The sequence below is a fragment of the Mesoplodon densirostris genome, chromosome 2 (genome assembly GCF_025265405.1).
Source record: "Mesoplodon densirostris isolate mMesDen1 chromosome 2, mMesDen1 primary haplotype, whole genome shotgun sequence".
NCBI classification, from domain to species: Eukaryota; Metazoa; Chordata; class Mammalia; order Artiodactyla; family Ziphiidae; genus Mesoplodon; species Mesoplodon densirostris.
The window spans coordinates 22,298,746-22,325,621 of NC_082662.1; the positions used below are offsets into that span (position 1 = coordinate 22,298,746).

A 26,876-nucleotide genomic window follows, 5' to 3' on the forward strand; every position below is an offset into this window, starting at 1 on the left:
TCCACTCCTAGGTATATACCCCAAAGAATTGCGAACAAGTACTCAAACAGAGACTTGTACATGAATGTTTATAGCAGCACTATTCACAATGGATGAATGGATAAACACAATGTGGCATAGTAGTGCAATGGAATAGTACTCAGCCATAAAAAGGAACGAAGTACTGATACGTGCTGCAACATGGATGAACCTCAAAACATTATAATACGTGAAAGAGGCCAGACACAAAAAGGCCACAAATTGTAGGATTCCATTTATAAGAAAAACCTAGAATAGATAAATCCATAGATACAGAAAGTAAATTATTAGTTGCCAGGTGCTGGGGGGAGGAGGGAATAGGAATGACTGCTTAATGGGTATGAGGTTTTCTTTTGGGTTGATGGAAATGTTTTGGAATTAGCTAGAGGGGTTGGTCCCACAGCATTGTGAATGTACTAAATACCACTGAATTGTACACTTTATTTTTTTTTTACTTTTTTTTTTTTTTTGCGGTACGCAGGCCTCTCACTGTTGTGGCCTCTTCCGTTGCGGGTCACAGGCTCCGGACGCACAGGTTCAGCGGCCATGGCTCACGGGCCCAGCTGCTCCGCGGCATGTGGGATCTTCCCGGACCGGGGCACGAACCCGTGTCCCCTGCATCGGCAGGCAGACTCTCAACCACTGTGCCACCAGGGAAGCCCGAATTGTACACTTTAAATTAATTTTATGTTATGTGAGTTTCAATTCAATTAAAAAAAAAGGAAACATATCCTTTAGTTATCACCCCTCTACCTCCTGTCCCCTCCAGCCCCAAGAAATCACAAATGTACTTTCTATTTCTATAGATTTGCCTATTCTGGACTTTTTATATAAATGGACTTATATGATATGTGGACTTCTTTCACTTAGCATAATGTCTTCAAGTTTCATCCATGTTGTAGACATGTCTCAGTACTTCATTCCTTTTTCTGGCCAAATAACATTCGATTGTATGGATAAACCACATTTTGTTTATCCATTGATAAGTTGATAGAAATTTCGGTGGTTTCTACCTGTTACCTATTGTGAATAATGTTACTGTGTGCATTCTTGTACACGTTTTCTTATGGAGTTTCTTTGTTTTTAACAAAGTCACTTTTTTCCTCCTGACCTTGCATTTCAAAGCTAGCAGAGGTGATAAAGACATCCTGTTCTCTGTGCCCCACCATCTGCAGTGGAATCCTCAATGTCAGCTTTGTTTCTCTGGTAGGGAATGAAATATGGAAGAAATGTTGTAACCATGCCAGTGAGTATAGATAACAGGAGTTATCAGGTCTTAGTAGAATTCAGGTTTGGTGGAAGTCTATTAAGCACCTACCACGATCCAGGTATATATTTTGTACTTTCATATATATTTCATCATTTATTCCTCACAAAGATTGATTGATGTAGGTTAGTATCCCTGTTTTACAAATGAGGAAATTGAAACTCAGAAATGTTAAGTAACTTGCACAACTACGGGGCTGAAATTCAGGCCCAGGTGTCTAAGTATTTCAAGTCTGCTTCTCTTTCTGCTGCGTTAACCAGAGCCTAAACAAGGACTATGGCACACCTGAAATGGGTGGTTCCTCATGTTTGTTTGGATATTACCAATTCAATCCTTGGTTCCAGATGAGTAATCTTCTCCAGATGTACTTTTTTCTAGGGTTTGTTAACCTTAGGCTCTTATATTACTGGTACCCTTTTCATTTTGAAGTATGAGATTAATTCCTCCAAATTTAACTATTAGTTGAATTTTATTAGCTTCCTTTGTAACTATACAAAGGTGTGCCCATTGAAGAAAGTTTCTCAGTAGCCTAAGTTAAAAGTTTGTGGTTAATCATTAGAGAAATGCAAATCAAAACTACAATGAGATATCATCTCACACCAGTCAGAATGGCCATCATCAAAAAATCTAGAAACAATAAATGCTGGAGATGGTGTGGAGAAAAGGGAACACGCATGCACTGTTGGTGGGAATGTAAATTGATACAGCCACTATGGAGAACAGTATGGAGGTTCCTTAAAAAACTAAAAATAGAACTATCATACGACACAGCAATCCCACTACTGGGCATATGCCCTGAGAAAACCATAATTCAAAAAGAGTCATGTACCAAAATGTTCATTGCAGCTCTATTTACAGTAGCCAGGACATGGAAGCAACCTAAGTGTCCATCAACAGATGAATGGATAAAGAAGATGTGGCGCATATATACAATGGAATATTACTCAGCCATAAAAAGAAACGAAATTGAGTTATTTGTAGTGAGATGGATGGACCTAGAGTCTGTCATACAGAGTGAGGTAAGTCAGAAAGACTATCATATGCTAACACATATATATGGAATCTAAGAAAGAAAAAAAAAAAGTTCATGAAGAACCTAGCGGCAAGATGGGAATAAAGACACAGACCTACTAGAGAATGGACTTGAGGATATGGGGAGGGGGAAGGGTGGGCTGTGACAAAGTGAGAGAGTGGCATGGATATATATACACTACTAAAATAGATAGCTAGTGGGAAGTAGCCGCATAGCACAGGGAGATCAGCTCCGTGCTTTGTGACCACCTGGAGGGGTGGGATAGGGAGGGTGGGAGGGAGGGAGACGCAAGAGGGAAGAGATATGGGAACATAGGTGTATGTATAACTGATTCACTTTGTTATAAAGCAGAAACTAACACACCATTTTAAAGCAATTATACTCCAATAAAGATGTTAAAAAAAAAAGTTTGTGGAAGGGATGGTGTTAAGCTCTAGGCATTTTAGAGCTCTGGGAATAGAATACCTTTTAGAAAGTGTAACATCTGCATAGCAGCTCATATTTTCTTTATAACATTAAATCAGGGCTTCCCTGGTGGCGCAGTGGTTGAGAGTCCGCCTGCCGTTGCAGGGGACACGGGTTCATGCCCCGGTCTGGGAAGATCCCACATGCCGCGGAGCGGCTGTGCCCGTGAGCCATGGCCACTGAGCCTGCGCTTCCGGAGGCTGTGCTCCGCAATGGGAGAGGGCACAACAGTGAGAGGCCCGCGTTCCGCAAAAAAACAAACAAACATTAAATCATATCTTTTCCTTTGTGCCTTAGGTATTTTTATATTTCTCATATTCCTGACTCCTAGAAGCTGGCTTCCTTCTCCCTCTTTTCCATTTAATATCAGCTAGAGTTTGCCTGCAATATCCTGAATTACAAGTAAATGCCATTCCTAAACCTTTGTATTCTAGCTAGAGGAAGTTTTTATTGAGCTTTCACGTTCTGCCAACAAATTAGCCCCCAGTGTTATTAGAGCTTTAAGTGTGAAAATCAGGGTTTATTCATTAACTGTGCTATCCTTAGGATGAAGAAGATACATTAAAAGTTGCTTGTTGTCTGGGAATTCTCTGGTGCTCCAGTGGTTAGGACTTGACACTTTCACTGTGGTGGCCAGGGTTCAATTCCTGGTTGGGAAACTAAGATCCCGCAAGCCATGTGACTCAGCCAAAAAAAAAAAAAAAAATTGCTTGTTGTCTGTTAAAGTCCTTATTCTTCATTAGTGATTTCCCAGTTGTCTGTCTAGCTCTACTGTTATATGTTTAGTTTGTTTCCCTTACTGTCATTTTTGTGCTCTCTTCTAAGATGTGTGAATAAATGAGTATACATAAAATTTAATTTATTATTCCATGTTGTTCCTTCTGAATTTACTGTCCTAGCTATTCATTTTGGTCGTTTGGTTAAATTAGTCTTTTTCAGTCCCTCTTTGGAGCTCTGATTACAGTAGCCTTAGTGCCATTGACATACAATTAATGACAACTATATTGTGTGCTCTTGAATAGACGGGTCTGTGTTTGGCTTGTTCTTTGCTGTATTTTCAAAGTTTAGCACAGTGCCTGGCAAAATAGGCATTGAAATTTTTACCTTATGGATTCCTTTTTTTTGTTTTGTTTTTAATTTGGCTGCATCGGGTCTTAGTTGAGGCATGCGAACTCTTCCTTGCGGCATGCGAACTTTCAGTTGCGGCATGTGGGATCCAGTTCCCTGACCAGGGATTGAACCCGGGCCCCCTGCATTGGGAGCACAAAGTCTTGGCCACTGGACCACCAGGGGGGGTCCCCACCTTATGGATTCTTGAAGTCACTTATTTCCATCTTTTTGCCCCTCAGCAGAACTGAGCATTATGTAATTTGCATACTGTACCAGAGATAGAAATCTCCTTGATGTAGTCTTTTCTAGTGTTTAATCATATATAATATATATAACTTCTTTTTGCCAATTCCAGTCTTTCATTCGTATCATTTCATATTTATGAGTTCTTTATAGAATTGACTATTTCCTAACCTTCCTTAAAATAATGCTTTTAAAATTTGACCATGATTAAATCTCCTAATATTCAAATAACTTTAATTTATTGCTCTGATTATTTGTATTTGAGAGACTTTGGACTGAAGTATGAAACTAGTTATGCCCCCTGTACATTTGAGCATATTTCTCTCCTGAGGTGAGCCTTTTAAATAATCTCTGCTTAGAAGCGTTTCCAGTTATGCTTGTCTGCCTCTAAAAGTTTGTGGAATGGCACTATTGCCCTTAAGAGAGGAGAGGGTGGGCTGTGCTCCAGAATGAGCTATCTGCCAGTGTGCTATCATTTCTTCTCAGGATGGGAATGGAAATGTTTACCAAAATACCAACTGAGCAGTAGTTGTGTTAAATTTGATATTTTGGGTTTTAAACCTTTGCCTACCAGTCTGATATTGTTTTAAATCCCAGTTTCCATTTTATCATTTACCTGAATTGTAGTGGTTTTTGCTTGCCTGGTTTCTCTGCTTTTACCTCCCTTGTTCCTTTTAGTATTTCCAAGCCACACACCAGTATTAGCTAAAGTCCCTTGCCTTTGTTTTTTTATTTTTTTATTTTTTATTTTGGCCTTGCCATGCGGCTTGTGGGATCTTAGTTCCCCCACCAGGATTGAACCCGTGCCCTCAGCAGTGAAAGTGCCGAGTCCTAACCACTGGACTGCCAAGAAATTCCCTAAAGTCCCTTGCCTTTGATTCCTTGCTTTCTTAGTATAGGTACTATATCTTTCATCTCATTATTCCCTGTGTCAAGCACAGTGCTTGGTGCTTGGTAAAAACTCAGTTTATGTTTTAAGAAAAATAATGAACGAGTAGTGACAAATTAGTTGGCTCTTTTGGGGATTCTTGTAGTGACCATTACTCTAGGAAATTACATACCCTAGTAATTTATTCATATATACTTAGTAATTAAGAGTATCCATACAGTTCTGGGTTTGAGTCCCGGCTCCACCTCCAGTTTATTAGCTGTGCGACATTGTGAAAATTGTCTCACATGTATGACTGTATTTCTTCATCTATAAAATGATAGTAGCATCTACCATACAAGCTTTTTGAACTAATCTTAGCACTAATTGTCTCTCTCCTCAGAAGTGTTTCCCCCTAGTTCTTTGCGATTTCTTATCATTCACGGTTCAGCTTAAATGTCATCTTCTCAGAGGGCCCCTCTGTATCAGGCAGGAATTGTAGTTGTAAGCAACAGAAACCAATTCTAGCTGATTCTTGAAAGGATATTGGGGAAACTCACAAAATATCAGGGAAGGCCGCAGAGCAGGCTTGAAGAATGGGCTGGAACAAGGGAAACTGGTTAGCATCCAGGACCCACAGCCAGAATTATTCACGGAACCAGTCCATGAGGTCACTGCTGCCACTTACATAGCTTACACCACCACCATCTGACTGGACCTTAATGGCAATTATAGCACCTCTTCCTGCCAGCATGGACTTTCCATGGTCCTCTGATTCGTTGACAGCAGATCCTAATTAAGGTCTGGGGCTCATGTGTCTGTTGGCATAGCCTGGGCCGTATGCACACACTCTGGGTGTAAGGGAGCCTCAGGAAGAGAATCTTGTCTCCACCATTCTCACTTCATAGTGAGAGGGCGCTCTGCCTCCCGCCAGACTCGTTAGTTGGGGAGTTCCCAAAGTACAGGAAGGGAGTTCACGTGCTGAGCAGCCAGAAAACTCCAAAATACACTATATCTTCTTTGACCTCAAGTCTAAGAGTAGCCCATCAATCACTCTCTGATCAACTTGTTTTATTTTCATCATAGCTCTTGTCACTACTGGATATCTTCTTATTTTATTTGTATTATTGTTTGTTATCTATCCCCTCCTGCTAGAATATAGGTACCATGAGAGTAAGGAACTTGCCTATTTTGTTCACTGCTGTATCTCCTGGACCCGGAATAGTACCTGGCATATAGTAGAAGCTTCTTGTGTTCACCTGTTAAATGAATAAATTAATGAATGAATAAATATAAAGCACTTAGCACAATTCCTGGTACATAGTAAGTATATAATGTTTGGCAACTTACTATTTCATAGCAGATAAAAGTATTTATATTCTTTATAAAATAAAATTAAAGAAAAAACTTTATACTTACATTATTTTATTTGACCTTCCCAGTAATCTTCCAAGGAAAAGGTGTTGGGAGTAAAAAATGAGCCTTTTTCTGGTGAAGCATGCATGGCCCATTCAGTGTTTGTACCAATGCTTCCTGTGCCTGTGAGTCACAGGAATGAGGGCCTACTTAGAGAGATTAAGAGACTTGACCAAGGCCATATCACTGGTCTTACTTTTTTTTTTTTTTTTTTTTCACGGTACGCGGGCCTCTCACTGTTGTGGCCTCTCCCGTTGCGGAGCACAGGCTCCGGACGCACAGGCTCAGCGGCCATGGCTCACGGGCCCAGCCGCTCCGCGGCACGTGGGATCTTCCCAGACCGGGGCACGAACCTGTGTGCCCTGCATCGGCAGGCGGGCCCTCAACCACTGCGCCACCAGGGAAGCCCACTGGTCTTACTTTATATCAGATATACTCACTGACTTTGGTGTTTTCCATTGTAATAAGCCTCACCCCATATTATTGGTGATTGTAGGGCAATTACTGTTATTGTTTTGGCTTTGACCATTATATCACAAATCAGAGCCATAAACACAATTGCAGGCCAATGCTTAATTTATGTCAGTTTGTTCAAATTCATAATTTTAATTTGATGGCCAAAGGCCCCTGGAAAAGCCATTGTGGAACTGTAGTTTTCAGATGGCATCCCTGGATGTTCTTGGTGCTTGTAGGTTTTGTGAGCCTAAATAGTGCCAGTGACTTCCATATATCCCTGTTAATGCTCCCTAAGATGCAATGCTGGGTGACTTCCACACTGTAAGGGAAGGTTCTTGCCCTTTTAAGGGCTTTTAATCCCAAAATAGACCATGGAGGCATAAGCCCCAAAGAACTCGAGCTGAATGGGAACATCTAATCAGGCAGCACGTTTTTTATAGTCCCACTGTGTGCCTAGCACTAAAGGAAAAAAAAATCTGCGATAACATAGTGTTTATAAATAGAGTCTCCTTTTGTGGTTAAATGCCAAAAGGAAAGGAAGGAGTCTGCTCACAGCTCAGGTGGAGAAGGTTTGGTTTTCAGAGGGTGTGCTAGGAATCTGCAGGAGGCCAGCTGGAGGAAAGCCAGGGCCAGGAGATCCAGAAGTGGCCTCGGGAGGTCCTGCTGACGCGGGAGGGTTAGCAGAGAGGCCTGATGGGCCTTACGAGCCATCATTAGAGGGCCATCATGGAGAAGGACCTCCTGTGTGACTCCAGAGGTAGAAACAGGACTAAAAGGTGGACATAACAGGAGGCAGAACTTTCTTTTAAAACATAGTGGTTTAAAATGTAAAATAGATAGCTAGTGGGAAGCAGCCGCATAGTACAGGGAGATCAGCTCGGTGCTTTGTGACCACCTAGAGGGATGGGATAGGGAGGGTGGGAGGGAGGGAGACACAAGAGGGAAGAGATATGGGGATACATGTATATGTATAACTGATTCACTTTGTTATAAAGCAGAAACTAACACACCATTGTAAAGCAATGATACTCCAATAAAGATGTTAAAAAAAAAAAACCAGAAACTGGTTTATTTTTTTCTCTAGTGGTTTTTTTTCCTGATTGTAAAATAAAATTAATGTGCTTTTATAGAAAAAATTTGAAAACATCAAAAAGTAGAAGGAAAAAATCAGTCATACTATTTATTATCCAAAGATGGCAATTGTTTTTTTGTTTGTTTGTTTTTTTTGTGGTACGCAGGCCTCTCACTGTTGTGGCCTCTCCCGTTGCGGAGCACAGGCTCCGGACACGCAGGCTCAGTGGCCATGGCTCACAGGCCCAGCTGCTCCACGGCATGTGGGATCTTCCCGGACCGGGGCACGGACCCGCGTCCCCTGCATCGGCAGGCAGACTCTCAACCACTGCGCCACCAGGGAAGCCCAATTGTTATTTTTTATATTTCCTTTTTAAAACATAGCTGTGATAATAGTGTTTACTGCAAAAACAAAGTATAAACATTTGACATGATGTAAGCATTTTTCCTTCATAAGTAACATTTCTAATGCTACATAATATCATATGGCTATACATTATTTAGCCATTCCTCTATCATTGGAAACTTGGGTGGTTTTATTTTTTTGGCTTTTACAAACTTGGTGATGAATATGCTTCAGTATGGAACTTTTTTATTTCTCATATTTTGTGCTTTCTTATGGCAAATTATCAGAAATGAGATGACTAGGTCTTTCTAACAGAGTTGTATGATAAAGGAATAGTTTGCTTAAGAAGTTCTGAGCCTGAAAGCCTACATATTCGGGTACTGAAGAAGGATTTCTTTATGTTGGACATGGTCACCATTACATTTCCTGTCCGCTCTTTGATTCTGTGAATCTGTTAGAGGGTTGAATGTTCTGTTTGTGATACTGATTTGGTTTTGGGGAGAGCCAAGCTGAAGGTCAAGGATTTTGAAGCATAATTAAAAGTTTCAGACTGGTTGCCACAGATGCATACTGAGCAAGTGAAACTTGACATCTTTCTTGCTGTATGCCTTGTTCTTACTTTGGGATGTGCTTCTGTCTGCCTTCATACTCATATCTACATACACACACCCATTTTCTAGAGAAGCACACATGACTGACTCCTTCAGTGTTTGTTCCAGTACTTCCTGTGGCTGTGAATCATTGTCTCTCTACCCCCCAACCCCCTTCACCCTCCAGAGGTTCTTCAACACTGTGGAGCAGGGCCAGCACACCATGTCATAAATCACAGGCAATAGCCAGTTTACTGGGTGGGCTGGTGGGCTATTTTAGGGGTGGAATCAGGGCCCTGAAGCCACCTTACTCCATCCTCTAAGGTTTGATGATTTTTTTCCCCCAGGTAATTAAATGTGTGTCTTGTGGACCTGGGCTTGGCTGGAATGCTGAAGGGTCCTGAAGATCCTTCTATAGCTTCCTTCTGTTGAATCCATTAAGAGAAGATGGCAAAAGTCAACATAACTAGAGACCTCATCTGTAGGCAGATAAAGGTAAGCAACCCAGACCTATGAACCAGAGCATGAGGTCCTTTTTCCCCACAGATTCATGTTATAGCTGAATAAACTGAGGACTAGAGTCTGTGACTTGCCTGAAGTCACATAACTAGTTAATGGCAGACACAGGACTAGAACCAAGGTCTCTTAACTCTGGTCTTCTTTTATGCAAGAACATGGAATCATGGAGACTCCTCTATCCAAGCACTTGTACCTGGGCTGCTGAGATTGATGGAGTCTGGTGAAGGAGGGGAGCATGTATGTGCACATCTGTGGAGGAGGTGGGGTGTGCAGCAGAAGTAAATAGAGCTTCTTCATGTTGCTCTGGCTGCTCAGTTGTACATATAACAGAACCTGGGGGAATCTTAATCCCAGTTTAGCTTAGACTCTTTCTTCTCTTCTTCGAGGGTCTCCTATACCAAAGCCTCACCTTTTCTCTGCAGTTTGTACCTGGAAGACACTCCAATACTGTGAGATGAATAGATGAATGGGCAGTGAAGCTCATTTAGCGAGGTAGCCCAGGCTTTGTCAGGGAAGCCCTCAGTAAAGGAGCACAGGGGTTTAATGGAGGAGATTCAACCAAGACAAGATGTGCTTTTGAAGTAAGAACCCCAGGCTGGGGTCAGGAGCTTAATCTCACCACTGCCCTAATTAACTACCTATAAGACTTTAGTCACTTTACCTTTCTGTGCCTCAGTTTTCAGTTGTTAAATGATAATAATATCTGTCTGCCTGCAGGCTGATCTTGAGAATGAAATCCAAAAGAACCTGAGAAAGTTCTTTGTAAAGGTTAAGTGCCAAAAATCTTTTAAAAATTAAGTGGCATGCAGCATAAGCTGTGGTCACCTCCAGAAGGATTGAGTGTATGCCTTTACATGAGCCATGTACCTGGTGCACGTTAGTCTGTGTTTTGTATATTTTCCCCTGCATCCCTGAATCCTTTTGCAGCTTTGTCCATTTGTGGGTGTTTTTGTGTGTGATTTCATTAGACTGGGTGGCCCCAAGGGCAAGGACCAATTCCTAGAGGCACAGAATCATAGAATTGGAGGGACCATGCAAGTTATTTTTCTCCTTTATATATACCCCACAATATGTGTCCTAAAGATGATGCCCACCTTCTCTAACCTAAATATGGAAACATTCCCTATTTGTTGTTTCAATTTTTTTTTTGGTAACCCAACAATTACAAGTTAGTGCTTAATTATATCCTCTCTTCTATCGATATTATTCTCTAATCCCTGCCCAAGTATACAGTAAGCTCCTGCAAGCCAATTTCTTGTTCTCTTTTCTAGCTCCTGTGGGGCCCAGCACAATGCTGCATATGTAATAGGAACATAGTAAATCATGTTAAATCGAATCAATGAATCTATGAGTTTGTTTCTGTTCCCCAGGAGCGGGGTGCCCTGAGCTTTGAGCGGCGCTACCATGTCACTGACCCCTTTATCAGACGGCTGGGCCTGGAAGCAGAGCTGCAGGTAAGAGAACCAATTTGCACCCTAGATGCAGATGACTGGCTCTCCATTCTCTGCCTGCAGAGAATCCTCTTTGCACTATTCAAGGCATAAACAGTTTTTCTCTGCAGGTCATATCTGAAGGTTACCTCTCCTTTACAGCGGTTTTATTAGGCACATAAATCTGAATCAAGATTAGTGATTGACATGGTCACACAGAAATTGTTTTTTCGTCATATTATTTCCTTTGTGCTTGGAAAAAGACTATTGAATTTCATACCACTGTTTTTACTATTGACTTGGACAGTAAAGATTCTTACCTTTGTATAGGAATTTAGAGTTTACAAAGTGTTTTCACACACACACACACACACTTGCATTTTAGCTTCAAAGAAATACTGTGGGTGGTATATAGGAAATAGGTATTAAAAAAAAAAAAGGGTTTAGAAAAACCAAGCACCTTGTCCAATGTTGTCCTGTCCAATCCATGGGGAGTCAGGCCTACAGTCCAGATGTTCAGCTTTTTAGTTCTGTCCGACACAGAAACACTCCCCAGTGTTAGCTCCATCCCCTTTCCTTCCTCAGAACGGTGTTTTGAATCCAACTTTTAGCTGTCCTATCCAACTAAGTGTCATCTGCAGGTTGAATAAGAATTCTCTTTGGTTCCTTCACGTTAATGTTTGTAAGTAATTGTGTTGATCTTAGAAAAAGACTAGAAAGAAATTCATTGCCTACTAACAGTGTTATCTCGAGTTAATGAAATTGTAGATGATTGTTATTGCTTTCTTTTCATTATAAACTTTTATCCGTTATAAAATATAACTACGTTAATAGTAATATGGAAAAGATAAGTAAAAATTACTTGTTATTCCCACCTCCCTACTATAATTACTATGTATATACTTCCTTTTATCTTTTGCATATTTTTACATAATTGTAATCATACTTTACATTGAATTTTGTATCTTTTCTATAATAATCATTTTCTCCATGTTACCAAGTGGTCTTCACAACTTTCACTTAAAATTTTTTTTCTGATTATATAAGTAGGAAATATCATAGTAGAAAATATGGAATCGACAGAAAAATATAGAGAAGAAAACAAAATCACTTTTAATTCTACCATCCAGAGATAAACATTGTTAATGTTTGGTATATTACTTTCATGTATTATGAAGCAGAAGGCTAGTTAAGAGATGGGCATTAGAGCTGAATAAATTTAGTTTCAAGACCTATCTTCTCTACAGCTATATAGCCTTGTTCAAGTTACCCTTAGTTTCCTGATCTGTAAAATGGATCAATAACTGAGAATTGTTGTGATGATTAAATGAGATGATTTTTGAAGTACTTAATACAATGCCTGGATCATATAAGCTAGTTCAGTAAATAACAATTATTATTATGTCTTCCAGTTTTTTTCATGCTTAGGTAATTTTTTTCTGCAAAGTGGAGCTCATACCATTTACACAGTTTGCTAAACCCTTTTATACTTTTATGTCATTATTGTTTCCCCATACCTCTAAAAAGTCTTTGAAAACATGATTTTGTAACTATATTGTATTATTTATCCTTTACTCTATTTTTTTGAATTTCTTTCCATATTTCCTTGAAACATAAAGTACATCCCTTTAGTGCAGTTGGAGGTGGGGCATGGAAGGTTTTACCTCCAGGGGGACGTTTGGCAATGTCCAAACAGTTTTGGCTATGAAAACTGAAAGGGTACTACTGGCATATAATGAATAGAGTATAGGGATGCTGCTGAACATACTACAATCATAGTACAACAAAGAATGTGCAACAAAGAATTATGCAGCGCCCAATGCCAATAATGCCGAGGTTGAGAAACCCTGCTCTGGTGGATGCTGAGTAGACAGTTCTGGCTGGTCTTCTCCTTTTAGCTGTGCCTCCACCCAACCCACATTGTCTCTACTATCTCTTCCTGGTTTTATAACTTTGTCCACAACAGACTTGTAAACCTCTGTGAGCACAAAACAGGATTCTAGCTATTATTTCCAAAGATTTGGCACTCAAATACAAAAATATGTTAAGGTGGATGCACTGTCTGAATTTGTACTTGGCTGAAGGCCACCTTGCCCGGGACCTATAGTAACAGTGCACAATATGAAGGAATGCCCACAGGTTTAGGTGTTAAAACAAATACTTAGTTTGGACTTCCCTGGTGGCGCAGTGGTTAAGAATCCGCCTGCCAATGCACAGGACCCAGGTTTGGGCCCTGGTCTAGGAAGATCCCACATGCCGTGGAGCATCGAAGCCCATGTGCCACAACTACTGAGCCTGTGTTTTAGAGCCCGCAGGCCACAATACTGAGCCCATGCACGTAGAACCCACGCTCCGCAACAAGAGAAGCCACCGCATTGAGAAGCCCACGCACCAGTACGAAGAGTAACCCCCACTCGCCACAATTAGAGAAAGCCCGCGTGCAGCAACAAAGACCCAACACAGCCAAAAATAAATAAATGAAATTAAAAAAAAAAACAAAGACCTAGTTTAAATCCCAGCTTTGCCGCCTGTGAGGCTTAGAGAAGTGAGAGCAGGTGGAAAGAAGACTGGGAGAAAAATAGGTTTGTGAGAGAATCGGGGTTGGACCTGTAAAGTTTGAAAGCCTGTTGGATAGCTTTGTGGAGATGTCAGGTGGGCAGTTGATGGTCCTAATCAGGGGAGAGCTCTGGACTATAGGGAGAAATCCAGAGACTTCAGCGATCCATGGAGCCTTAGAGAATAGGGTCCAAGACCTAGCTCTGGAGATACTCCAGCTTTCAGAAATTGATTACAAGCTAAGGAGATAAAAAAAGTTAACCACGAAAGAGAGTCAGTGAAGTAGAACAGAAACAAAACCAGGAGAGTGTAAGGAGAGTATTTCAAGAAAGGAGTGGTCAGTTCTACTCAGTGCTTCTGAGAGGTTGAATAAGTGAGGACAAAACGGTGACTGTGGTCTTGGCTAGAGCAGTTTTATCGGAGTGGTGAGAACAGATACTAAATTGGAGGGGTTGAGAAGTGAATTGGAGGTGAAGGAGTACAACAGCAAGTAGACAACTCTCTATTTAAAAAAATTTTTTTAGAGAATTCCCTGGCAGTCCAGTGTTTAAGACTCGGCGCTTTCACTGCATGGGCCTGGGTTTGATCCCTGGTCGGGGAACTAAGATCCCACAAGCCACACGGTGCAGGAAAAAAAGAAAAAATTTTTTAAAGAGGGTGATGAAAATTTATTTATCTATTTAGTCAGTTATTACAAACTTTTCCCCTAGATGAAAGGAAAGATAGGATGTAAGCAGTAAAAAGGGTAAACTGTTGCAGGAAGAGGGACCCCTTCCAGGGCCCGAGAGTGGGGTCTTATCTAGCACTCAGAAATGAATTGTCCAAGGAGACACACATGCTGACAAAGCAAGAGACTTTGTATTGGGAAGGGGTGCCTGGGTGGAGAGCAGCAGGTAAGGGAACCCAGGAGAACTGCTCTGCCACGCGGCTCACAGTCTTAGGTTTTATGGTGTTGGGTTAGTTTCCAGGTTGTCTCTGGCCAATCATTCTGACTCAGGGTCCTTCCTGGTGGTGTGAGCATCACTCAGCCAAGATGGGTTCCAGTGTGAAGGATTCTGGGAGGTTGGTAGGACATATGGACTGGCGTCTCCTCTCTCCTTTTGACTTCTCCTGAATTCTGCCGGTTGGTGGTAGCTTGTTCCATGTTCTTTACCAGGATCTCCTGCTGTAAGATAACTCATGCAGGTGGTTACTATTGCCCCTGGCCAGGGTGGGTGGTTTCGGACAGTGATTCCCCTAACAAAACTGTAAAAGATACCTTCTCTTGCTTTTCTACATCTACTTCTCACCTTTCTTTCTTCAGCTAACTACGTGGGCAGCTGACTTGCACAGATGTATCAATAGTCTCTCTTGTCGTCTATCTTCTTGTTGGCTTTAACCAATGAGGAATCATTTCAGGAGACTGGAGGAAGAAGGACAGCTTTTTTTATTCCCCGCACTTCCATCCTTCAGAATCACTTTATTTTGTTTTTGTTTTTGTTTTCCAGCTTTATTGAGTTGTGTAGACAGTTCTTGAAAGACCTCATTTACAAAAGGAAGCAGAGAAATGGGGCAGTAGCTGGAGGGGCCTTTGGGATCAAAGGAGGGATTTGTAAGAATGGGAAGAGGGCCTCCCTGGTGGCGCAGTGGTTGAGAGTTCGCCTGCTGATGAATGGGACACGGGTTCATGCCCCGGTCCAGGAAGATCCCACATGCCGCGGAGCGGCTGGGCCCATGAGCCATGGCCGCTGAGCCTGCGCGTCCGGAGCCTGTGCTCTGCAAGGGGAGAGGCCACAACAGTGAGAGGCCCGTGTACCACAAAAAACAAAAACAAAAAAGAATGGGAAGAAATACTAGAGGTTGTTTGTATGTTGATGAGAGAGAAGGTGGTTGCTGATAAAGGATTAGGACAGAATAACTGAAGGAGCCACGTCCTAGGGAAGGTTGGAGGGGATAGGATTTAGAGTTGAAGCAGAGGGCTTGGCCTTTGATAAGTGCAAAAACATTTCTATCATTATTACAGGGTCCAGTGGGTTTGGCAAAAAAGAAGCATAGACGGGGGTAAAAACTGGAAAGTCATTGTAATAGTCTATAGTAGCAGTTCTCAAAATGTGGTCTGCAGACCCCTGGTATCCCCATGACCTCTTCAAGGGAATTCATGAGGTCAAAACTACTTTCATAGTAATACTAAGACATTATTTGCAAAACAAAACAAAACAAAAAAAAACTAATTCATTTAAAATTTTGCGAAAAAAAAGTGGTAAAACTACTGTCATTTTAGCGTGAGTCAAGGCAAGTAGCATCAAAGTCATTGAATTATTTACCCCATGCATTTGCAGTGACCCCCCCCAAAAAAGCCAGTCTTACTTAAAATGTCCTTGATTTTTACATCAATAAAATAATACAATAAAACTTATTAATTTTAAATTTCAACCCTTAAATACAGATCTCTTCAGTGTTCTTTATTATGAGGTAGGAAGAATCCATAAAGTGCTGCTGCTGCACACTGAACTCTGGCGGTTGTCTTGAGGAAAAGCAGTTGTTCAGTGGTTTTTGAGTTGCAAGCTCAACTGGACATTTTTTTCATGGAACACCATCTGAAAGAATGGCTAGCAGATGAAAACTGGTTATTCAAGTATGGGTATTTGGCAGACATTTTCTTTGAAATGAATGAAGTAAACTATCACTTCAAGAAGAACAACTGACAGTATTTGTTGCCAAGGATAAAATTTGAGCTTTAAAGCAAAGAAAAAAAAAAAGAATATAGGAAAACTTGTATCTGCCACCATGAGCTTGATAGCCTCTCAGTACTTCTTAAAAGTCTTTTTGATGAGATCTGTAGTGATATTAACAAATGTCAGCTTTATTTTATTGTTCAAATTCAGTGAGTCCTTTTTTTAAAAAATAAATTTATTTATTTATTTTTGGCTGCATTAGGTCTTCGTTGCTCACATGGGCTTTCTTTAGTTGCATCCAGCGGGGGCTACTCTTCGCTGTGGTGCATGGGCTTCTCATTGCAGTGGCTTCTCTTGTTGTGGAGCACAGGCTCTAGGTGCGTGGGTTTCAGTAGTTGTGGCACGCTGGCTCAGTAGTTGTGGCACACGGGCTTAGTTGCTCCACAGCACATGGGATCTTCCCGGACCGGGGCTCGAACCCGTGTCCCCTGCATTGGCAGGTGGCTTCTTAACCACTGTGCAACCAGGGAAGCCCCATAAGTCACTGTTTTGAAAGCAAAGTCATACATCTGTAAAAGACCCAGGCCTAATGTAAAATCAACTAATGTTTGTTTTTGTTTTTTTTAATTTAATTTTTTTTATTTTTGGCTGCGTTGGGTCCTCGTGGCTGCACGTTGCGGTGCTCAGGCTTCTCATTGCGGTGGCTTCTCTTGTTGCAGAGCACGGGCTCAAGGCGCACAGGCTTTAGTAGTCGTGGCACATTTGCTCGGTAGTTGTGGCTTGCGGGCTCTAGAGCGCAGGCTCAGTAGTTGTGGCGCACAGGCTTAGTCGCTCCATGGCATGTGGGATCTTCCCGGACCAGGGCTCAAACCCACGTCCCCTGCATTGGCAGGCGGATTCTTAACCACTGCACCACCAGGGAAGTCCCCAACCAATGTGTTTTAATGTAGCAGGATACCAACAGCTCATTTATGTGGTTTCAGATTCCACATTGTAACGTTAAGAAACTGTTATTTGTCCAGTTTTGGTGTAGTATCAAAGAAGGATACCTACAGTGATCTGAAAAGGCTGTTAAAATACTGCTCTGTAGTCCAACTGTAATACTTATCTTTATGAGGGTGGATTTTCTTCATGTACTTCAACCAAAATAACATCTTGCAACAAACTGAAATCAAAAGTAGATATGAGAACCCAGCCATCTTCCATTAAGCTAGACAAAAGAGTTTTGCAAAAATGTAAGGTAATGCCATTCTTCTCATTAAATTCTTTTGTCTTGGAAAATATAGTTAGTTTTTATTTAAAATGTGTTAGCTTATCTTTTTATTATTATTATTATTATTATTTTTTTTTTTTTTTTCTTTTTGCGGTATGCGGGCCTCTCACTGTTGTGGCCTCTCCCGTTGCGGAGCACAGGCTCCGGATGCGCAGGCCCAGCGGCCATAGCTCACGGGCCCAGCCGCTCCGCGGCATATGGGATCCTCCCAGACCGGGGCACGAACCCGTATCCCCTGCATCGGCAGGCGGACTCTTAACCACTGCGCCACCAGGGAGGCCCTCTTTTTATTATTTTTTAAATGAAATTAATAATTTTATTTTCATTAAATTAAAGTTATAATTAATAATGTTAATTTTAAATGAAGTTAATGTTTCAGTTTTTATTTCTAATACGGCAGATACTGATAACCTATATTAAAAAATTCTTTGGAAGCCTCAGTAATTTTTAAAAGTTGTAAGGGGTCTTGAGACTAAAAAGTTTGTGGACCAGTTGTCTATAGAGCCATTAAACTGGATGACTGGATAATATCACTGGGGAAAAAAGTAGGAGGAGAGAGAAGGCCCAAGACCAAGAACCAAGGTGTTTCAGCATTTAGAGATTATCTGTTTCTTCTCTTCCTCTACCCAGAGGAGACAGAAAGAATAGCATAGAGGTGGGAAAACATGGTATTATGGAAGCCAAGAAGGAGGAAAATTCAACGATACTGATTTCTTACAATCCTGATCTCAAAAGGCTATCTTATTTCCCTCTTTCCTAGTTGGAGGTTGGAGGGGATACCTTTATTTGACACCCTCACCCCCCCCACTATAGTAATAAAAATGCCATTATAAGCCATATCACCATGGATAAGCCCTTTAACTTCTAGGATCCATTTCCTCATCTGTAAACTAATGTACACATCCTGTTTGTCTCTTAGTTTTAAGAGGAGGAATAAATAAGTTATTTTATGTATGTAAGGTACTTAGCATGGAGCTCAGTATATTGTAAAATTCATGGTACTCAAATATTAGCTACGGTTATTGTTGTTGTTATTTATAGAAAGCTTTTAAAGTTTCCTGAGATGCTGATTTGATGGCGTCCAGCTTTTTTAAATGCTTTATGGTCATTTTCTTCCCTTGTTTTGTTTCCCACCCATTGTCACATATGGACCCCATTTCGGTTAAGAGTTGACTTTTGGCATTAAGATGAGGTGATATAATAAGGGTTGGGGGTGGGATAAAAGAGGTAAAATCAACAGTAAAAACTCCTGCCTTTTTGTGGTTATTGATTATAATGTTTTCCTCTATATTATCTGGGGGAATTTTTTCCCTGGATTTCCTAATTTACTACTTTGTATAGTTTTGAAAAATGCAAAATGAAACTTAAAGAGAACTCCTAGAATATAGTACTGAACATTTAGTAGAGGCTCACTAAAAGCCTGTTGGTTTGATTGGCTTTTAAAATTTTCTATATTAAAGTTAGCTTAAAAGTTTAAAAAGATTGTCTCCTTTCCACTCTTTTTCCTAGCCACCAAATTCACTTTCCTGGAATCAACTAACATATTCAATTTCAGTATCCTTCCAGAGAAATTTTATGCATTTTTATGCAAATTTTTATGTAAAAATTCTCACCTTTTCTCACAAATGTTAGCCTAACATATTTACTGCTTTGTACCTTACTTTTGAATTTAAAAATATACTTTCATGATTTTACCACATCAGTACGTAAGGATGTTTCTTTCGTCCTTCCTCTCTTTCCTTCTTTTCTTTCCTTTCTTTCTTTCCTTCTTTCTTTTCTGCGTCAGGTCTTCGTTGCTGCACGCGGGCTTTCTCTAGTTGCAGCGAGTGGGGGCTACTCTTTGTTGCAGTGCGCGGGCTTCTCATTGCGGTGGCTTCTCTTGTTGCGGAGCACGGGCTGTAGGTGCGTGGGCTTCAGTAGTTGTGGCACACGGGCTCAGTAATTGTGGCTCACGGGCTCTAGAGTGCAGGCTTAGTAGTTGTGGCGCACGGGGTTATTTGCTCCGTGGCATGTGGGATCTTCCCGGACCAGGGCTCAAACCCATGTCCCCTGCATTGGCAGGCAGATCCTTAACCACTGCGCCTTCAGGGAAGCCCAAGATGTTTCTAATATCTAATTCTTTCATGGCTTCAGAGTGTTGTGTTGTATGACTGTACCATAATTTATTTAAATTGTCCCTGTTGATGGATATGTAGATTATTTACAGTCTTTTGTATGTACAGTGTTATTCCTTGCAACATCATTTGGCATATGTGGGTGTATATTTTTAGAATAAATACCTACAAATGGAATTAGTAGTCAGAGAGTATATCCATCTGTGATTTTAATAAATATTAACAAAATTGTCTTTCATGGAGTTTGTACCAATTTATACTCTCATCACACTTCTTCAATCTTAAACATAGCGTTCAACAAACATTTGTTCTCTCCCCAACCCCAACCTCTTCTCCCTCACATGTCCATCATTATTCTGAGAAATTTCACAAATGAGTGAAACATAATGTGCCAGAGAGATCTCAACTTGGCTTCCTAAGAGAAATGTAGTCTAGGCTGATACCTGAAAGATGGATGGGAGGAGCTAGGTAGATTTGGGGGAGATAGGGAGAGAAAAAAATCCTAGGCTGGAGGAATAGCATATGAGTGATGCAAGAGAGAGTAGAGGGTACTTGGTTCAAGAGAACAGATAGTCCCAGGATACAAGTGGAAGAAGGATGATAGGTGAGGTTGATGAGGTTGGGATGTTCATAATGAAGGATGTTGTAAGCTGTGTTGAAGACTGTTGATTTTATCCTAAGGGCAGTGGAGAGCTATCAAGTGGTCTTTACCATGTGAGCAATATGACCACAGTTAAGGTTTTTGTTTTTGTTTTTTTAATTAAAATTGGCTTCAACATGAAGATTGCAGAAGTTTAAAATGTGGACAGCTAGACCACTTAAGAGATGGTGTCAGTGATTCTGGAAGAGGTGATTGGTTACTTGAACCTAGATAATGGTAATTTGGATGGAGAGAAGTCAGTGAATTTGAAAGACATTTAAGAGGTAGAATTAACAGAATTCTTAGTGACTGAATGTGGAAAGTTAGGAAAAGAGAGGAGTCAAGGATGAAAGTTAAGTTTCTATTTGGCAGGGTAAATGGTAGTATCATTCACAGAGTTAGGGAGCACTGGAGAAGGAATAAGTTTGAAGGAAAAGATGATAAGCTTGGTTATGGATGTTCCGGAGCTCTAGGCCCATGTGTTGTCTAGTGCTTTCTAGGCAGGTAGTTGGAATACTTGGGTCTGAGCTTAGGTACACACTGGAGATGTTGATTTGGGAGCAGTGAGTAGCATATACATTGGAACAATGAAAGTGAGTTGTGATTGCCTTCGAGGAGTGTGTATAGTAGGAAGAAAGCCTAGGATAGAGCCATAAAGAACACCAATATAAGGGCCAGGTGGACAAAGAGTATGCAAAGGGTATCAAGAAAGAGCAACTAGAGGAGTAGGAAGGAAAACAGAGAGGGTGATGCCTCAGAACCCAGAAGAAGAAAGTTTCATTGGAGACGAAGTGGTCAGCACTATCAAATACCACTGGGGACCAAGTAAGATAAGGACTGAGAAGTGTCCCTTTGATTTAGAGCAAGGAAGCCATCATGGTCACCTTGGCAAGGGCCATTTTTGTGGTATAGATAGAAGTAGGTGGAGGAATTATTGGGAAGTAAGGAAGTAAAAATACCCAATATAGACTACTCTTTCAGTATGGTTATGAAGGGGAAGAGAACTGGAAGGCCACAGCTAGATGTGGATTTGGCATCAAGGGAGGACTTTTTAGCTTAGAGAAACTTGAGCATGTTTAATCCCAAGGGGAAAGAATCAGTAGAGAAAGGGAAAGTTGAAGATACAGAAAAGCTAAAAGATCATGTGGGGTTCAGATTTTGTCAGATGAAGGTTGCAAGAGAATGACTGTAGTAATGAATCATGGATTTTTAGGGGGATGAGAAGGAAGTAAAGACATGAGGTAGCATGTAAGGAGAGAACAGAGTGACTGACTGGACTTGGAGGACTTGTTGAGGATAAGAATCATTGAGGAATGATATAGATTCTCTTTTTTTCATTTAACTAATATATCTTGAAAATCACTCATCAGTTCATAGAGTTCTTTTTTTTTTTTTTTTTTTTTTGGCCTCGCTGCGCAGCTTGTGGGATCTTAATTCCCTGACCAGGGATAGAACCCAGGCACACAGCAGTGAAAGCGCTGAGTCCTAACCACTGGACCACCAGGGAATTCTCCTCAGAGTTCTTTTTCACAGCTGCATAGTAGTCTCGTGTATAAATAAAACAAGATTAATCAGTGAATTTCCCATGTATGGGCTCTTAGAGTTGTTTCTAATAGTTTGCAATTACGATGTCATAATGAATAACCTTGTACATATGTATTTTAGTATTGCTAGAGATATATCTTCAGCGTAAAAACCTAGAAGTGGGAGTGCTGGCCAAAGAGTAAATGTATATATGTGGTTTTGTTAGATATTGCCAAATTTCCCTCCATGGGAGTTGCACCATTTTGCCTTCCTGGTAGCAATGTCTGAGAGTGCCTTTTTCTCCACAGCTCACTGACAAACTAGGGGGTTAAGCTTTTGAATTTTTTTACCATTCTAAAAGATGAAAAATGGTATCTCAGTAGAGTTTTAAATTACATTTCTTTTATGAGTGAAATAGAATATCTTTTTCATATATTTAAGGGCTGTTTTAATATAATTTTGCCAAGTTTGGTGTAACAAAGGAGGGAGAGTATCAATTTTTATAGTACCTGCATGTTTTTACAAACACAAGCATAGAATGGATAAGCAGAAACTCATGAAGTTGGTCACCTCTAGGGGATAGAAGGCATAAGTGGAGAGGTAGAGAAAAGGGAATAACCCTTCTGGACCTTTTTGTAGAGTTTTTAATTTTATAACCACTTTGAGGTTTTACACATTCAAAAAGTAAATTTAAGTCAGCAGAGATGGGGAAAGGGCTGCCAACTAACTCAAGTAATTTTTGACACAGTACTTTGACTATAAATATTCTTTGTATGTATTTTAAAGACAAGCTAAAGAAAACTTGATTGAACTCTAGTTAGTAAATTTGTCATTTGTAGTGGTATTCCTATAGCAATTCTGTAACTATCAGTATTTTGTGTGTGTTGTAGAATTGAGCAAATGAGTAAATATATCAGTGTTGTTGGGATAAATTTATCAGTTAATATATAATAAATATAATATTTATAATATTGATATAATATACCAATGTTGTTCCCTTCTCACTATGGGAGAAGGGAAATTCAAATATGGAATAGGCAACAGAATAACTCTGAGGTATTGGATTGGAATTAGCTGTATCTCTTTGAATTCATGGTTGTTTGTTTGTTTGTTTTGGCTGTGCCACGTGGCTTGTGAGATCTTAGTTCCCCGACCAGGGATTGAATGTGGGCCCCAGCAGTGAAAGCACCGAGTCCTAACCAATGGACTGCCAGGGGATTCCTGAATTAATGGTTTAAAAATACATATATTTTAATATAAATTTATATATTATTTCCAGCTCTGTCTTCTGAAAGGGTCCAGAAGCAATGATACCTCAATAGCCATGAGTTACTGGTTTCTAAATACCATTCCCCACTAGAAAGAACCAGGGGTCCTTGGAGGAATAACTGATTCAGGTCTGGGACAGCGAGTGTACGAGATGAACCTACAGCATCTTGTGGCAGAAGATCAACAGAAAGTAAAGAAATAAAAATGACAGGAACATATCATAAGGACACAGAAGCCAGCTTGAAAGGCATGCTACTGGCCAAACCCGTGACAATTTGAGCATCAGGATGAATAATGACAATAATGAATTAAAACCCACTGAATAAAAAAATACCTGATTTTGCACTGGTAAGAGAGAGAGGGAGAGAAAGAAGGGGTGGGGAGAGAGAAAACCACTTCATTCTAGTAGATTGCTGACCACTAAATGAAGAAATGATAAAGTTGGAAAAAATCACCATTTTATAACTGTCACACCGCATCATACCAGTAATTGATTCAGGCAAGAATGATCAATGAATGATTGAACCATTGGGTGAAAACCTGATGGTGGACAGGATGTTTGCGCAATGTGGAAGTATTTCCTCACAGATAGCAAAGGGGAAAATAGTAACATTAGAGTGGAGAAACCTGGTAGATACCACCTTAACATCAGGTGACACCTGACAGTGTGCACTGAGGAGGACGCAAAATCACCTAGGTGGTATTTCTGTCAAAATGCATTATCTAAAACTAATCACGAGGAAGTAATCAGACAAATCCAAACTGAGAGACATTTCTCCAGAACAGCTGACATATTCTTCAGAAATGTCAATGTCGTAAAAAACAAAGGACTGAGGAACTGTTCCAGATTAAAGGTGACTAAAAAGAAGATGACAACTAAATGCAGTGTGTGATCCTGGATTGGGTCCTAGATCAGCAAAATCAAAGGGATAATATTGGGACAGTTGGTGAAATGTGAATATAGACTGTATATTGAATAATAATTGTGTCAGTGTCAAATTTCCTGACACTGAAATTTAAGTATGTAATGGGTCCTGAGGTCTGTAACTTATTCTCAAATGGTTCAAGAAAAAAGTGTGTGTGTGTGTGTGTGTGTGTGTGTGTGGAGAGAGAGAGAAAGAGGAGGGGGGGAGAAAAAGAAATGTTAGCAGTTAATGAAATAGGGGAAAGGTATATACGGGTGTTTTTGTACTATTCTTGTACCTTTTTATATGTTTGAAATTGTTTCAAAATAGAGAGTTAAAAATGTTCATTAAGAAAATATAAAGAAGTGTTACAGTGGCAGCAACTGAGTAAGAGAGCCTGAAGGGAGGTTGAGATTAGATGATTTAAGTTTAATGTTGATTAGGGTAATTCTAAGGTGTTCTGGTATATAGACCAAACCACTTCTCTGTATTCCTTGGACATCTTTGCTGAGCATTCCACATCCCTCTTTAGTTACATGCGCTAGCTCATCTTGTCTCAGTGAGTTTTATTTTCATAACCAGACAGGAGCCAAATATCCTGGGATTTCAGTTTGTGGCCTGCAGTCCTCACTTTGGAGGCAGTTGGTACTTGCTTTTAATATCCCTAGGGTTTTCAAAGTCCACCTTAAAGTTCTAATCTCACTTTGATCCATTCTATTTCTTCCACTTGTGGGATTTCTTGGCATAGTGTTAGGCACTAACACTGAGAGGTAGAGAGAGGGAGAGGAAAGTAACCTCACTTTACAAATAAGGAGAGTAAAACAGCACTTCCAAGGTCACACAAGTGGTAGAAATAAGATTAATAAGATTTATTTCAGGGGGTGCTTCCCTGGTGGCGCAGTGGTTGAGAGTCCGCCTGCCGATGCAGGGGACACAGGTTCGTGCCCCGGTCCGGGAAGATCCCACATGCCGCGGAGCGGCTGGGCCCGTGAGCCATGGCCGCTGAGCCTTGTGCGCCCGGAGCCTGTGCTCCGCAACAGGAGAGGCCACAACAGTGAGAGGCCGCGTACTGCAAAAAAATAATAATAATAAGATTTATTTCAGGCCTGTGTGGCTTTAGAGTTCACATTCTTTCCACCTCAACCATGTGTCTACTTTTTTAAAGGGCTTAACAAATAGTTCTTGGCTTGGTGGGTTTATTCTCTTGCCTTATTAGTTTTCTTAATATTGTCCTTAAACAAGTTGAAAACATTATATGTCCCACCTTCACAACTGGCTTGATGGCTTTTTTGTTTCTTATATAATATGAGCATAAATTCACTAGAAACAAGTCATATCAAACTAGATTGGTTTTCTTTTTTAATATAATTAGTATGGTATACCAGGGCAGTTTCATAGTATAACCTGACTCTAACAAAGACTTGTCAGAGTTTTATTACAATATCAGTTGAGAGAAGTAAATTAGATAACAAGTTCATCAAATAGCCTGAAAGAAACAGATGGAGCAGAGATCTGACTTTGTGAGAGATTTCAAGAGCTATCCTTTAGATCAGGGGTCAGCAAATTATGACTTGCAGGCCAAATCCAGCTTGCCACCTGTTTGTTGACTTAGTTTTTTAAGTTCATTTTTAGTTTATGTAAGTGTACAATTCAGCATTTTTTTGTTTTTTGTTTTGTCTTAGTGTATTCACAAAGTTGTACAACTATCACCATTACCTAACTCCTGACATTTTCATCACCCCTTTTAGCAGTTACTCCCCATCCCCTACCCCTGGCTCCACCCCTGGCAACCACTAATCTATTTTCTGTCTCTATGGATTTTCCTATTCTGGACACTTCATATGAATGGAATCATACACTATGTAGCTTTTTGTATCTGACTTCCTTCACTTAGTATGATAATTTCAAGATTTATCTATGTTGTAGCATTCCTTTTTATGGCCAAATACATTCCATTCTATAGCTATACCACATTTTGTTTATCCACTCATCAGGTAGTGGACATTTTGCTTGTTTCCACTTTTTGGCTATTATGAATACTGCTGCTATGAACAATTTGTGTAAAAAATTTTGTATGGACATATATTGTCAGTTCTCTTAGTTATATACCTAAGAGTGGAATTGCTGTGTCATATGGCAACTCTAGGCTTAATTTCTTGAGGAACTGGCAAACTGTTTTTCAAGGTGGCACCACCATTTTACATTCCCACCAGAAATGTACAAGGGTTCCAGTTTCTCCATACCCTTACCAATACTTATTATCTGTCTTTTTTTTATTATAGTCATCCTAGTGGGTGTGATGTTGTATTTCATTGTGGTCTTGATTTGCATTTCCCTAATGACTAATGATGTTGAGCTTCTTTTCATGTGCTTATTGGCCATTTGTATATCTTCTTCTCTGGAGGAATGTCTATTCAGATCCTTTGCCCATTTTTAAATTGTTATTTATCATTTTATCATTGAGTCATAAGAGCTCTTTGTATGTTCTAGATAATAAACACTTATCAGATATGTGATTTGAAATTTTCTCTCTCATTCTGTGGGTTTTTTCAGTTTCTTGAGAGTGCTTTTGACAGACAAATTTTTAATTTTCATGAAGTTCAAATTTTTTTCTTTTGTCATTTTTGCTTTTGGTGTTATATTTAAGAAACCACTGGGGCCAAAAAAGAAACCATTGCCTAATACAAGGTCACAAAAATTTACACCTGTGTTTTCTTCTAAAAGTTTTATAGTTTTAGATCTTATGTGTACATCTTTGATCCATTTGGGGTTATTATTATTTTTTTTGTGGTACATAGGCCTCTCATTGTTGTGGCCTCTCCCATTGCGGAGCAAGGCTCCGGACGCACAGGCTCAGTGGCCATGGCTCACGGGCCCAGCCGCTCCACGGCATGTGGGTTCCTCCCAGACCGGGGCATGAGCCCGCGTCCCCTGCATCGGCAGGCAGACTCTCAACCACTGCGCCACCAGGGAAGCCCCATTTTGGGTTAATTTTTATATATGGTGTCATGTAGAGGCCCAGCTTCATTCTTTTGCATGTGCATATTGTTATTACAGCACCATTTGTTGAAAAGACTATTCTTTCTTTCATTGAATTGTCTTGGCACTC

General features: G+C 40.3%; 1 protein-coding gene across 6 annotated transcripts in view; it reads left to right on the forward strand.

Annotated features, from left to right (window-relative positions):
* Positions 1-26,876, forward strand: part of WDTC1 (WD and tetratricopeptide repeats 1) — a 104,455-nt gene that overhangs the window by 40,841 nt on the left and 36,738 nt on the right. For 5 of the 6 annotated variants that reach the window (XM_060089229.1, XM_060089228.1, XM_060089232.1 and 2 more), the window contains 2 exons: positions 9,231-9,378; positions 10,773-10,856. In XM_060089229.1, coding sequence (XP_059945212.1) covers positions 9,331-9,378; positions 10,773-10,856 — 132 coding nt within the window. In that variant the 5' untranslated portion in view covers positions 9,231-9,330. Of the gene's footprint in view, positions 1-2,153; positions 2,305-9,230; positions 9,379-10,772; positions 10,857-26,876 lie in introns of those variants that run through there. The other variant, XM_060089230.1, reaches the window with a different exon arrangement.